The following is a 12,680-nucleotide window of genomic DNA, read 5'->3' as shown; positions in this document are numbered from 1 at the left end:
CAAACAGATCAAATTCACTACACGCCCTCTGCATGACACATCTGTAGCAAATACGAAAATGAAATCTCAATGTACTTGAGTCTCAGTTTACTCATCTATTTCACCTTCATGTCATTTGTCCATTTCCCTACTGACACCTTTTCATCTGTCTCTCTCAAAAAATCTTTCCTTCCCTCTCTCTGTCTCTGTCTCTCTGTCTCTCTCTCTCTCTCTCTGTCCCCCCCCCTCCTCCCTCCCCCTCACAGTGAAGGTCATTCTAATAAAGAGCTCTCGTAGGACAGAGCTGCTAATTGCTCCGCGGCGCTCTAGCTGGTTTCTGATCCAAATAAAGGCACGTCGCCTTTTTCCAAGCTCCTCTCTCTCCCTCTTGCCCTCCATTCCTCCACCTCCCCTCTTCACCTCTGTTCCACCATGTTAAATACAATCTGAGTATTAGCCGTGTGGTCTGTCATAACCTGACCTCAGCCTCCATTACCTCTCAAGACAGAGGCGAGAGATGAAGGGGAAAGCGGGGATTTTTCATCCTCATGATCACAGGATGATTTCCAACTGGCACACACGCATGCTCACACGTGCAAGCTTTACCTCTTTAGGAATGTACAACCCGTGATTTTAGGCTCAGATAAATGAGGTGTGCATGAAGTCCGCTCCTTCTACAAATATTTGTGTGTGCGCTGTGTGTGTGTATGTGTGTGTATCTTTGTGTCTGTCTCCAGTATTTCGAACAGACAGCAGTCTGCAAGCTGGTAAATCACTTACTGCACTCTAAAGGAAGGGTCGAGGTGAAGGCAGGAGTGTATGTTTGCCCCGGTCATACACACATACGGAGCGATCTCATCGGTGCGGAATGTGCTGTGTGTTTACCTATGGCTCCAGAACCCACCTGACCGAGGGAGGCTAATCTTTATGGGCTCTGTAAACAGGGACTTTGTCTTCAGAGGACTGCAGGCGGGCAAGCAGACTCACATGGACGCGCGCACAGACATACACACCAGGGAGGAGGGGTGAAAGAACATATATGGCAGGTTACATACTGTACAGACAATACACAGAAAAGCACGCATGCATGTGCAGAGGCTACATGCACACACATACACTCACTTAGATACTCAGACAAACTGAACACCATATGGCAGTAGCAATAGTATAGAAGAATTCCCCTTGTTTATATAGCAGGGGATTTTCTTATCATCTGCCCCTCTCTTCTTCTTCTTCACTCCCCAACAACAGCACTGGCTTCTTCATTAGCCAGCTGCGCAGCACACTGGAGGTCAGACTATAGGCCTGTGCTGCTAGCTTCTCTCTCAGAGTTGATGATGCTCTTTTAAGCCAGCCAGCCAGCAAGTCAGCCGGTAGTAGATATTGGCCCACATCTGACTGACTATCTGTCTGTGGGATAATGGAGTTCACCTGTTAGCACTGGAGCAGGACCAGGGCAGCCGCAGACATCTAGCATTAGCCCTTTGCTGTTAGCCAACCTGTTAGCGCTGGCTGGCAGCCAGAGTTGCCTGGAGCTGTGCTGTTAGCTGCTAGCTTTAGCTCTGCGTGGAAGACTACCTGGCTGCTTTGCTCTGGTATCCTGCTGTAAATCTGGCTAGCACGTAGCAGAGGCCAGCTGCTGAGGAAACAACCAAACTTGGACAGGGAAGTGATGGAAAATGAATTTGTGCAGTATGTTTTTATGTGTGTGCTCGCTTGTGTGAGAATACGTGTGTGTTATTTCTTCAGCTTTCCTCTGACCTCATTCTCTTTTATTGAAGCTAATACACGTCAGCTCAGAAATGCCACGCAGATATCCCTCCTGTCCCTCTTCCTCTCTTTCTCCCTTCTGTCATTCTTCTAGATTCAGGAGAGCAGAGGAGATCTGAAACATATAGATATACAGAGTGGGGTTATAGTTGTTGTCTATACTTTATATGTACATTTGTGTGTTTTAAGCCTAGATCACCCAGTTTCTTTTAATACATTTATGTCTAACACAAAGATCCCAAACTTCAAATGTATTGATTAAATTAAATACATAGTTTTTCTTAGCAATTCACTGACAAAATGTTGCTATCTCAAGTCCTCAAAGGGAGCTTGTAAAAAATGTCTCTCAATTAAGAAAACAAAATGCAAAGGATGAATTGCAGTGAAGCAGCAGTGCAGATTTTGCTTCATAACATTCACAGACCGTCAGTTATTCATTTAATTGCATTTAGGGTGATGCTGTTCTTAGAATCAACATGTCTTGACACGCACAAGGAGGCCTCATTAGTTACATATTTAATTGTCAGCTTGCATGGAAAGATAAAGAGGAAGGTGCTTTAGTAGCAGGATATATAGAAGGTGCAGGGCTGTGGTGGAAACTGCCCTGAAACTATGATTGTACAGGAACACCTTGTCTCTTCAATAGTCAATATTGCTGCAGTATCACTACTGGTACATTTCTACATACAAAGCCACTAAGTGCCTCACCGTACCAGAGAGTTCTCCTTTATTGCTTTTCATTTTGCTTAGTGTTTCTGGTTGCATCTCTCCCATGTGAAGGAGTGATTAATGGACATATAAGAGCCCAGACCTGATAGTTGGGTTTGTTCTGGGGTTTGGGGTTAAAGAAGATTCCCTCGGGGCCAGTGTCATGGTTTATTTAGTGGCGGAGTCCTTGCCAGCTTACAGGGTTAGAGTGTAAGAATATGGGTGTGGAAGTGTTTACTAAATTATGATCTGGTCTGTGTATGTCAGTGCTCATATCCCTGTCAAATCATAGAAATGAACACATCTTAGACTCTTTGTGGTGCGTTTAAGAGACAAATCCTGGAGCTGCTCCACTGACAGTAAATAGGACATTTTGTGGACACAATGACAGCAACCCGGGTTATTTTTTTCATGTGTGTTTTTAAGTTCGTGACTGTCAATTATAATGAAATAAAGCCCCTTTGGGTGTAACAGTTAAACCAAATATTTTATGAATCCACACAGCCACTCATTGTTAACAGAGGCTCCTCCAAATTCTGCTTCCTGATTACAAAACAGGTTAGAGCTCCAATTCCTCAGATTGCTGTCTCCGGTAAGACTGTTTCTCTTGCTCACAAATATTGATTGAACTATCAGAGATCATAGAAGTAACCTGTGTGGATTCTATTTCAGGGTGAAAACTTTTATGTTTTCCAGGGTTGAACCTGCCACTAGTTACCAGGCATAACCAGAGGGAGAAAGACAGCACGCAGAGAGCAGGAGAAAGACAGATAATTCAAGAGTCAGATGAAAGTAGATAGATGATGGAGTGTAGATACTGGTACAGACAATTTTTCCCCCTTTCCCCCTCCCTCCTTCTCCCTCCTCCCCGTGCTCTCCCTCCCACCCTTATTCCCTCAGTTCTTTGCCTAATAAGCAGCGTTCCTGCGAGCTGATGCAAGGCGGAGGAAACAGAACAGGCGTTCTGGGACTGCTGGAAATATTCCCACATGAGGCAAAACATGATAAAGACTTATTATCTCACTAAGCTGCTGTAAACACAGATGCACACATAAATACACACTGTACACAACTCTCTCTCTCACACACACACACACACAAACACACACACACATTCGCAGAAAGTGAAAATGGTCCGGCTTTATGGTTCTGACGAGCTGTGACCAGGAGGAATCTGACAGAGCCAATCCCTCCAACAAAGCCTGAGAGTCAGCCGTTGTGAGCCAGCTCACTGGGCATTTGGCTCGGCGTGTTTGAACTCCACACACCCACAGCAGTGGGAAGGAACAGAGGGAGAGTTCTGATTATTATTAGTGCTAAATTTTTGGGAACATCTGAACAAGCTACGTGTCGAAACAGGACTCATCCCCAGCTCCTCTCCACTCATCAATCACACCAGACACACACATATAAACACATGCACCTCACGTTGGCTGTGAGCTAATCCATTACAGTACAAAGGTAGGTGTCAGCCTCTTAGACAAACACACACACACACACACACGTATACACCGGAGTCATCAGAAACATGTTGAGTCCCATTTCCCTTCTTCTCTTCTCCATCCCAATTAAAAGGCAAAGGAGGCCTTTTATTTCCCTCTCCTCCAAACACATTCTTTATCTCTCTGATCTGCGCTCCTCCCTCCCTCGCTCGGTCCCCTCGGGGTAGTGGGAATGTCTCTCCCAACACACTCTCAGGTCAGGGGTTCAGGTGGAGGGGGTCTGAGCATGTAGAAGGGAGCGAGGGAGCGAGAAAGAGACACACAGAAAGAGTGCGTAGCGGGTTGAGGCAGGCCACTGCACGGGCAGCTCCTCTTCGCTGCCAGAAACACTTAAACTTAAAGCAATGTGTGTGTGTGTGTGTGTGTGTGTGTGTGTGTGTGTGTGTATCATAGCCCTAATCAGAGGCTTCAGGGTAGATTTATGCCCCTGCCTTTTTCCCGACCTCCATTACACCAGCTTATATACACCCATTACAGGATATGACAGAGTACACACCCTTTAGACGAGCATACCACACTGCCTGTGCGTGTGAAAGAGAGGGCATGTGCTCTCGTCTTTACACACTCCCCACTTTCCCCATTAGGTCCTTGTCCACCTGCGAGCTCTATCTCTCTGTCTGTCTTTATCTCTCTTCCCCTCATTGCTAATAAGGTCAATGAGGAAGAGTAAGAAGCAGATGGGTGTACAGTACATTACAGCACAGCGCAGTATAGTGTGGGCTAGATAGCAGGCCCGGTGATTCATGCTTAGTGAGACGTGTGATGATGTGAGGAGTTTCTACTGCGGCGCAAAGTCAGTGGACTGTGTGGCCGGATTTGTTGATCACTCTGCACTATGCCTCGCTTCATAATATTACCTCAGGGAGCAGTTTGACCTAGCAGGGGTCTGGACGAAGGCGGGGAGGAGATGGAAGGATGGATGGATGACGAAGGGAGAAAAGTGTTGGGAAGAGGCATGAGGTTGGAGATTAAGTGACTAGCTTTAAATGTCACAATAACGCTCTACTTCTCAGTCGTAACTTCGCGGGCGGGTGGGTGCCTGGAGGGAGACAGAAGAGAGTCAATGGGGAGGAAAGATACAGCAGTGTGATTTGTGGTTTTTCAAAAGGTTTGGGGAGAGGAGGGAGAAGTCTTGAACTGGCCAAATGTCCGTGAGCACCCTGTAGCATTTAAACATTTAAAAAATGCATTTAAAAGAAGCGATCTCTCCGTGACGTCCATACATGTTTTGTCATATTAATTTTTTTGTTTATTTGCTCACGCCTTTTGAAAACCGCCTCTGAAACTTCTCACACAACTCCAATACAATGATAGAGAAGGACGTGTGGTTTGTGCTGCTCAAGGCATTGAAAAAAAAGAAATTTGAGAAACTCAGCAGCACCGGATAATCCATAGACCTCATTAATGTCAGAGTAATAGGGGACATTTTTTGTGAAAAGACAAATAGCTGTAGAATTTTTTAAGATGTCACAAACAAACTTTCATCTGCATTGTATTGAGGCAACAGCAGAGAATTCAGCAGCAGGTTTCTCGAAACCTTGGAATAAAACCGAACTATCTACTGTACATGGCTAGGCACCACTTGTGAGAAAATATATTTTGGGTGTTTTTGGGTGAACTGACCCTTTAACTAGCACACCCATCAGCCCATGCACCTGCACACACTTGTATCCCACACACACACACACAAACATGCTCAGGTCCCTGTCCCTCAGCAAGCATCTGGCAGCATTACATTAACAGAGCCGCCAGCGCTCTCTCACACCCTCACCTGCTGTCAGAGTCACAGAGAAAAAAAAATATGCACACACACACACACACACACACACACACACACACACTCACAGAGAGAAAGAGAGGTTCACCTGCTCTTGCCTCAGAGGAAAAGAAAAGTTAGATTCTCTCATGAAATGCCTTTTATTGTTTCCCCAGAAGGCATGGGTTGTACGCCTCTGAAAAACGCACACATACACACACACAGTCGCACACAGACAGCGGGTACAATGCCTCGATGGCGTTTTGTGTACCCACTCTGGGTTGCTGAAATAAAAGCATTAGAACTTTCCCCTTAAAAACTACGCGCTTGTGTGTGTTAATTTCTAAAACTGGATGAGGCAGAAAGACGAGATTGAGCTTGTCATTAGGAGTTCACAGCCTGCGTGCTTGTATGAAGGTTTGTTTTGTTTTGTATTAGCCGCCTTGTGTGTGTTCTGCGCGCGTATGTGTGTGTCTCTGTGTCTCCTCTCTCCCACGCTCGGGCTCCTAACGATGGCAAATGCGCCTGTGTGTTTGCGAGGCGTTGTTTCTCAAAAAACAACAACACATCCAGGAACGGCTCGTTTTGTCGGGGTTTTGTGCAAGGAACACGCTCTAATTAGAGAGGCCCTATGAAGGTGCATCAAACAGATCCGTCTCAAAGACCAAACCTGCTCATGGCTCTCACACAGCGCACACATGCCACCTCTGATTATTGGAGAAATGTCTGTGTTATTTAACTATATGGCTGCGTATTAACAGCCTTGTCAGTTCAGATTTGCTGCACGTCTGATCCTAATCCATGCGTACGCTCCTAGACACACACATTTACATGCAGACAGAAAAAAAAAGTGTCTGCTTCAGGTGTTGCTTTGTGGCCACTTGGGCATGTTTGTGTGTGGGTGGTTCATGACCAAAAGCCCTTTTCACAAAGTACACGTGTGCACATAAACACACACAATTCACCTCTCTATCTCTGTCTGTGTTTACTTTAGTTTTCCTGCCTTGTTTGTTCACTGAGATGGAAGCAGGCTTTCTGCTCAAACTGCCCAGGTCACTTTTGTTCAATCTCTGTGTTGTCTTGCCCCCCCTTCCTGTCCCTCCGCACTCAGGTGCCAGTGATGATGGTGGAATCAGCCTCTGAGACCATTCGAACGACGCCGTCCAACCAGAACGGAGTCAGCAGCCTCAGCAGCCAATCAGATGGTGGGGGAGGTAGAGAGGGCGGGTCTAATGGAGACACCAACGGAGAGATCAGCCCAGTCGACTTACTGCACCTGCAACAGCAACAGGTGTGTGTGTGTGTGACACTGTATTTACACGTTTACCTGTATATATGTGCTTGTGAGACTTGTTTTGCAACACCTCTGACTTGTGCAACTCGTGCATGTGTGTACGGCACATTGTCTAGAACAGCATGTACACACCAGGCCGTTACATAATGTACAGATGTGACAACACGTAGCCGGCCTAGACTCTGGAAATTGTCAGCCTCGCATGTGCGAACGGTGAAAAGCTCTGACAGGTTGGCTTGTCGGTGCTTTAATTATCCCCCGTTTGTAATGTGCCAGCTAATTCCACTGGGACAAAGTTCACCATAATAATTCATACACACGAAGTTCCCACTGATATATTATTACACGTTACTGGCTGACGAAATATATTTGGAAGACGTACCTGGTGTTTAAGCTCTGCCTAGGTGAGAGAAGCCATTTTGTCCTGTTGTAGGGTTCATACATGTGCTCACGCATTCTCACAGTGGCATGCAAACCACACACACGACGTAGGACTCAGACGCTCAAGGAGTGTGTGTGTGTGGCAGAGTGTGTTTTATTTTGTCACTGATCCATGAAGTGGTGTTTGTGTGTGTTTGACACGTCAGCATGTAGTGTCTCCAGTTATGCTATTTATCTTGCCTCCTGTGTGTCAGTCCCTCCTCCACACACACACACACACACACACACACACACACACACACACACAAGAATTTCCAATCTTTCCCGGAACTTCTTGGATGAAATTCCACATTTTTATTTCTCATTCCCTCAAAAATCCACATAGCTCTTTTCTGATTGCTCTCTGAAGGACCCGAGCCTTCACACATAATACAAACACACACACGCATTTTGAAATGTTTTTTCATCAAGAGGTCTCTACATTAGTCATTTGTCCATAACCGCACAAGAATGTGCCCTGAGTGTTGTCATCTAATGATGGAAACTCACTGATTCATGTTTTTCAGTCATTGATGTGGCATTTGTTGCAATTGATGAAGAGATTAGGAGAGAAGACATTCTCCTGTTTATGTACTGGCTGTATAAGCATGTGGTCAATATTTATAACTCTCTCTCTCGTTTTGTGTGTGTGTGTATGTTTGCGTGTGTGTGTGTGCGTTGTGTCCGCCCATCACAGAGGTGTGGGTTCTGGGCTCTTTGACACCAGCTGAGTTTCTAGTTGAGGAAACCCAGGGGGAAAAAATCAGGGTTTCCTCCCTGCTGCTAAAATTATTCCCCACTAATTATAATGATGGAGCCTTAGGTGAATGAAGTACACTCAAGGCCCTTCACTCCTGTCCTGCTCTCCCTCCTCCTTCCTCTGACTGCATCCTCACCCTGCTTCCTCAGCAACCTTCGTCCGAGGACACACACACACACACACACACACAGCCATGCACACACATAAACACCAAACCTGTAGCTCATACAAAGCAGGTCTTTATTCTCTCGGACGTGTCTCTGCTCTCTATGTTTTTGCACCTGTGTGTGTGTGTGTGTGTGTGTGTGTGTGTGCGCATGCTGGTATTTCCTCTCTTGAGCGGGTTACCAACCACAAACATACCTCCCTCTCTCTTTCCATCTTTTTCTCTTCCTCTCTCTCACTGTACTCCTTTTTCCTTCTATCCGCTGTGGACCATGAAAGACAAGCACAACCTTTCCTCCAGATCCCAGATCCCTCACCTCACATAAAAATGTTACATCCACATATGTAGCAGTAAATACAGTCATTTATTGTAACACTTTTCTATTTAGAGCTTTCTGTTAAGCTCAATTTGTACAGGTTGACATGATTTGAGTTGTCATGAGGCAGAGGTGTGTCCTTCCTGTACTATGGATATTTTGGCGCTGTTGTGCTTTCTGCCACTACAGCCTTTTGCCAGTTTACGGCTGTTTTGCTGTTCAGTTCAGCAAGTAACCGTATGATAAAGTATATGATTGATTCTCGTGTCTTGGTCGTTTTCTGGATATAATTCCTCTGCACTGATACATATATTGTAATATATTATAGATGACTCTCTAGTGTGTAAGAGTTGCTACAGGATGTTATCTCATTTCAACTATTAGCACACACAGACAAGAAGGCAGAATTTAGGGATAATAATAGTCTACAGAAACTTTTATTTTCCCCTTTCTTTGCATTCCCATGTTGGAAGTAGCGTAGTTTCTCTATATTTGTGTGTGTCCCTGTCATCTCAGCTCAGTACACTTCTCTACCCCCCCACCCCTCTCCCTCATTCTCCCTCACCCCTGGATTGATAGATGGGAGTTCTGTGCCAGTGAGCACCGTAGAGTGGCTGCTCTGATATCACAACCAGCTGATTTAGCTTCATTCATCTCATTCTTTTTCCACTCCAAAACTACAATCTACATTTATTCATTATAAATTCAAGGCCTTGAAAAAGTATTAAAATATGTCAAATTTAGTGGAGTAGAGGTGTTATTTTTTGTTCAGTTTCTGTTGCGTTTCCAATTGTAAATTAATGCAGAAAAAGGGTTTGTAACAATTTTCATTACATCGACCTCATAAACACAAACCTGTTTCTCATAGTGACCATTTCTATTTCAGAACTTTCATTAGCTAAATTCCTTCAGAGATAGACCAGTTTTGCTTTATTCATTTTTGTTTTTAACTCAAGTCAGGTAAAATTTAAAAGGCATCTCCTTCTCTGGAACTTGCAAATACTCTCTGTCCATAAGGTCTTTTACTTCTTTGTCCCTTGTTCCATCATACTACTTGTGCTGGGTGGCCATAGAGGCTGTATGTCTAGCTTGTGCCAACCACTAATAAAATCAATATTGCCTGATGCAGACAGCCCCTATACTGACACCGCTTACCTGACTACATTGTATAAGAACCTGCTCTCAATGCTTCAACCTGAAAGTCTGGATATACAGTAACTCCTCCTCCTCCTCCTTTCTCCTCCACGCTTGAGTCTCTCACCTAAAGGTGTAGTGCAGACTAGTGTTGGTGCTTAAACACCATGCCAGTGCGCACCAGAGCAGAAAAGACACACTCACACACACATACGCACAGAACTCCTGACAGCGCAGTGTTGTCAGAACACAAAGCCATCTTTTCCTTGGGCCCCTTGGGAACCTGAGAGAAATCACAGCCATCTCCAGCCATCAAACTCCTGCACTGGCCTCTCTCTGTCTTCTGTCTCTCTCTCTCTCTCTCGGTGTCTCCATCTTTCTCTGACTCTGTCCTTCTCAGTCTCATTCTTTGTGTTTTCCTCATAGATAGATGGAAATAAGAGGGTTACAGGTAGATGCTGTTGATGGTCAGCAGCCTAATGAAGAAGTGGGTGAGTGGAGAGGAGGGATTGGGGAGATGGGACATACAGCCAGAGGGAATTGAGGTAAAAGGAGGGGCGCAGGGGCAGCACATTGGTGTGTGTGTGTGTGTGTGTGTGTGTGTGTGTGTGTGTGTGGGGGGGGGGGGGGGGGGGGCATCGGTGGGCTGGAGAGGAGGAATAGAGGGATGAGGGAGGGTGTAACGCTGAGACGTGTCAGAAAAGGGCGCCTGGGCCTCCCTGTGGAATGTGGCCTGTCTGCCTCCCCAGAAAGAACAGAGCAGGAGAGAGAGGGAAGAAAGGGAAGAGGGGGCGAAGACCAGTTCTGCCCCATCATCGAGGGGGGAGAGCAGGGAGGGAGGGGGGAGAAGGAGGGAAAACAAAGAGCAGAGTTATAGGGCGAGAGGAGGAGAGGTGGAAAAGTGAGAGTGCAGTGGAGAGTGTATGGCACTTTGTTGAGGTGCCGGGCACGGGTGTAGACATGAAATGATGCATAGCGGAGGAGAAATGTAAGCAGGATAAATCCTAACAAACCTCAAAGTGTGTGTGTGTGTGGCTGAGTAGAGGTTGCTCTGACGAGAACCAGGTGTCTTCAATTCTTTCCTTTTCTTTACGTCTCTCACCCCCCCCCCCTTTTTTTTTTTGCAGATGTGAGTCCGCACTTTGAGCGCCATCACTTCCCCTCTCCCCACATTTTCTGTCTCCTCCTTTTCCCTCACCATCAATTAATCGCTTCTGGTGTTCCAGCAGCTACAGTAGTCGTGGCTGGTGATGACGGGATGAGAAGAGGTAAAAGTAGGAGGGAGAGGAAAGAGAGAGAGAGAGATGACAAAAAAGTGCTGTTTCCTCTCCGGAGTGCCACTCATCGGCCGGCTTCCCCAGCCAGAGAGGGTTTTTCCCTTTTTCTCTTTCTCTCTTGTCTTTTTCTCTCTCCTGCCCCTAACTCGCTCTTACGAGCAAATAGAAAGTGAGAGTCGGATTGTTGCGCGGCCTCCCTCCTTCCCCAAGGATTTAAAGGGAACATTGGTTGTGAAAAAGGCAGTTTTAGAAATTGGTTTGGAGCTTCGATCCCCGCTCCCATTTGTCATAATCTATTTTTTCCTCAGTGCTTCCCTCGTTTTGCTCTCTCAAATGCACACACTCGTACTGACAATCTTTGTTTCTCTCCCCCTCCTATAAACACACAGGCAGTTACACACATGCACAGAGCTGATGTGAGTTAATGAAGGGTGTAATTAAGGAGCCACAGTGATGACTGGAGATCAGGGAGAACCGATACAGATCTCAGATATACACAAACACTGATGAAAGATAGCTGTTTCGTGTGCATGCGCATGTGCAAGAGTGTGCATATGGGTCGGGAGTGCTTTGCGGACAGATGTATGAGATTGGTGTGTGTGTTAACAGACGATGAGAGATGCTGGATGATTCAGATAACATATGGCTTCCTGTTAGATTGGCTAGACTCAGTAATTACGGCCTGTATGGATGGAGGTGGGGAGGTTTTCAAACACATGCACATCTGCAGCTTCGGCTACTAGGCCTTTGCTAAATTATGGGGGGTGAATGTTGGTCACTGGGACAGTTATGTCCTGTTTGACCTCCAGCTCTCCACTAGAGTTCACTTTCGGGTCAGTAGTGCTGAGGAGACCGAGGTGAAGGGGTGGTTATAGAAGAGGAGGAGAAGGTGAAGAAAGAAAGACATTTTCAGACACGTTTTTGTTAGCGCAGTGGGATTTAATTTAATTACGTTATGCTTGCGTTTTGTGCATCTGCATGACAGGTTATATCCCATGTGTGTCTGTGTGTGTCATTTTCCTGTCTGTACATCTGTCAGCATGTGTGTGTGTGTGCGTGCGTGCATGTGTCCGTCCGTCATGTGTGCGGGCCAGTAAATCAGTCCCAGGCCTCTCTCTGAGTGCTGTCACCTCCTAAAAGCTTTCCCTCGGTCTGGGCCAGGCCTTCCTCTTTATGTCTGAGGTCAGTGTAGTTCACAGGTCACCAGAGGTCATGCTGAGACAGAGGAGGGGCAAGTTGGGTTGCCTAGCATCACGGAACACCCACTGCTGTTACCGCGGCGATACAAAGGGACCTATAGAACACCAACTTCCTCTAGGAGTCTTAAAAGCATCAGCAGCTCCCTTTATCTCTCCTCTCTGACTTTTACTTACCTTTTTTCTTGCGTTGTCGATCTCTCTATGTATGAATCTGCCTGTTTTGATTGAGAAGGACTATTACATGGTACTATATGCTGAATATTTAGATTTGAAACATCCAGTCATTCTCTAAACTGCTTATACTGTTCAGGGTTGTGGGGGATTTAAGACAAGTACGCACTTTATCGCATACACTTTTGCATTCCTGCACTCCCGACATGTAAACACACACACACACAC

General features: G+C 45.9%; 1 protein-coding gene across 1 annotated transcript in view; it reads left to right on the top strand.

The window, feature by feature from the left end:
* Window positions 1-6,835: 6,835 nt before the first annotated feature.
* foxp4 (forkhead box P4) overlaps window positions 6,836-12,680 on the top strand; it is a 54,874-nt gene continuing 49,029 nt past the window's right edge. Inside the window, exon 1 of the mRNA XM_070902056.1 lies at window positions 6,836-7,006. Coding sequence (XP_070758157.1) covers window positions 6,836-7,006 — 171 coding nt within the window. The remainder of the gene's footprint in view (window positions 7,007-12,680) is intronic.

The sequence above is a fragment of the Enoplosus armatus genome, chromosome 3 (assembly GCF_043641665.1).
Source record: "Enoplosus armatus isolate fEnoArm2 chromosome 3, fEnoArm2.hap1, whole genome shotgun sequence".
In the NCBI taxonomy this organism is placed as follows: domain Eukaryota; kingdom Metazoa; phylum Chordata; class Actinopteri; order Centrarchiformes; family Enoplosidae; genus Enoplosus; species Enoplosus armatus.
The sequence above is the reverse complement of the archived record's forward strand: the minus strand, read 5'-3'. Positions and strand labels throughout refer to the sequence as shown.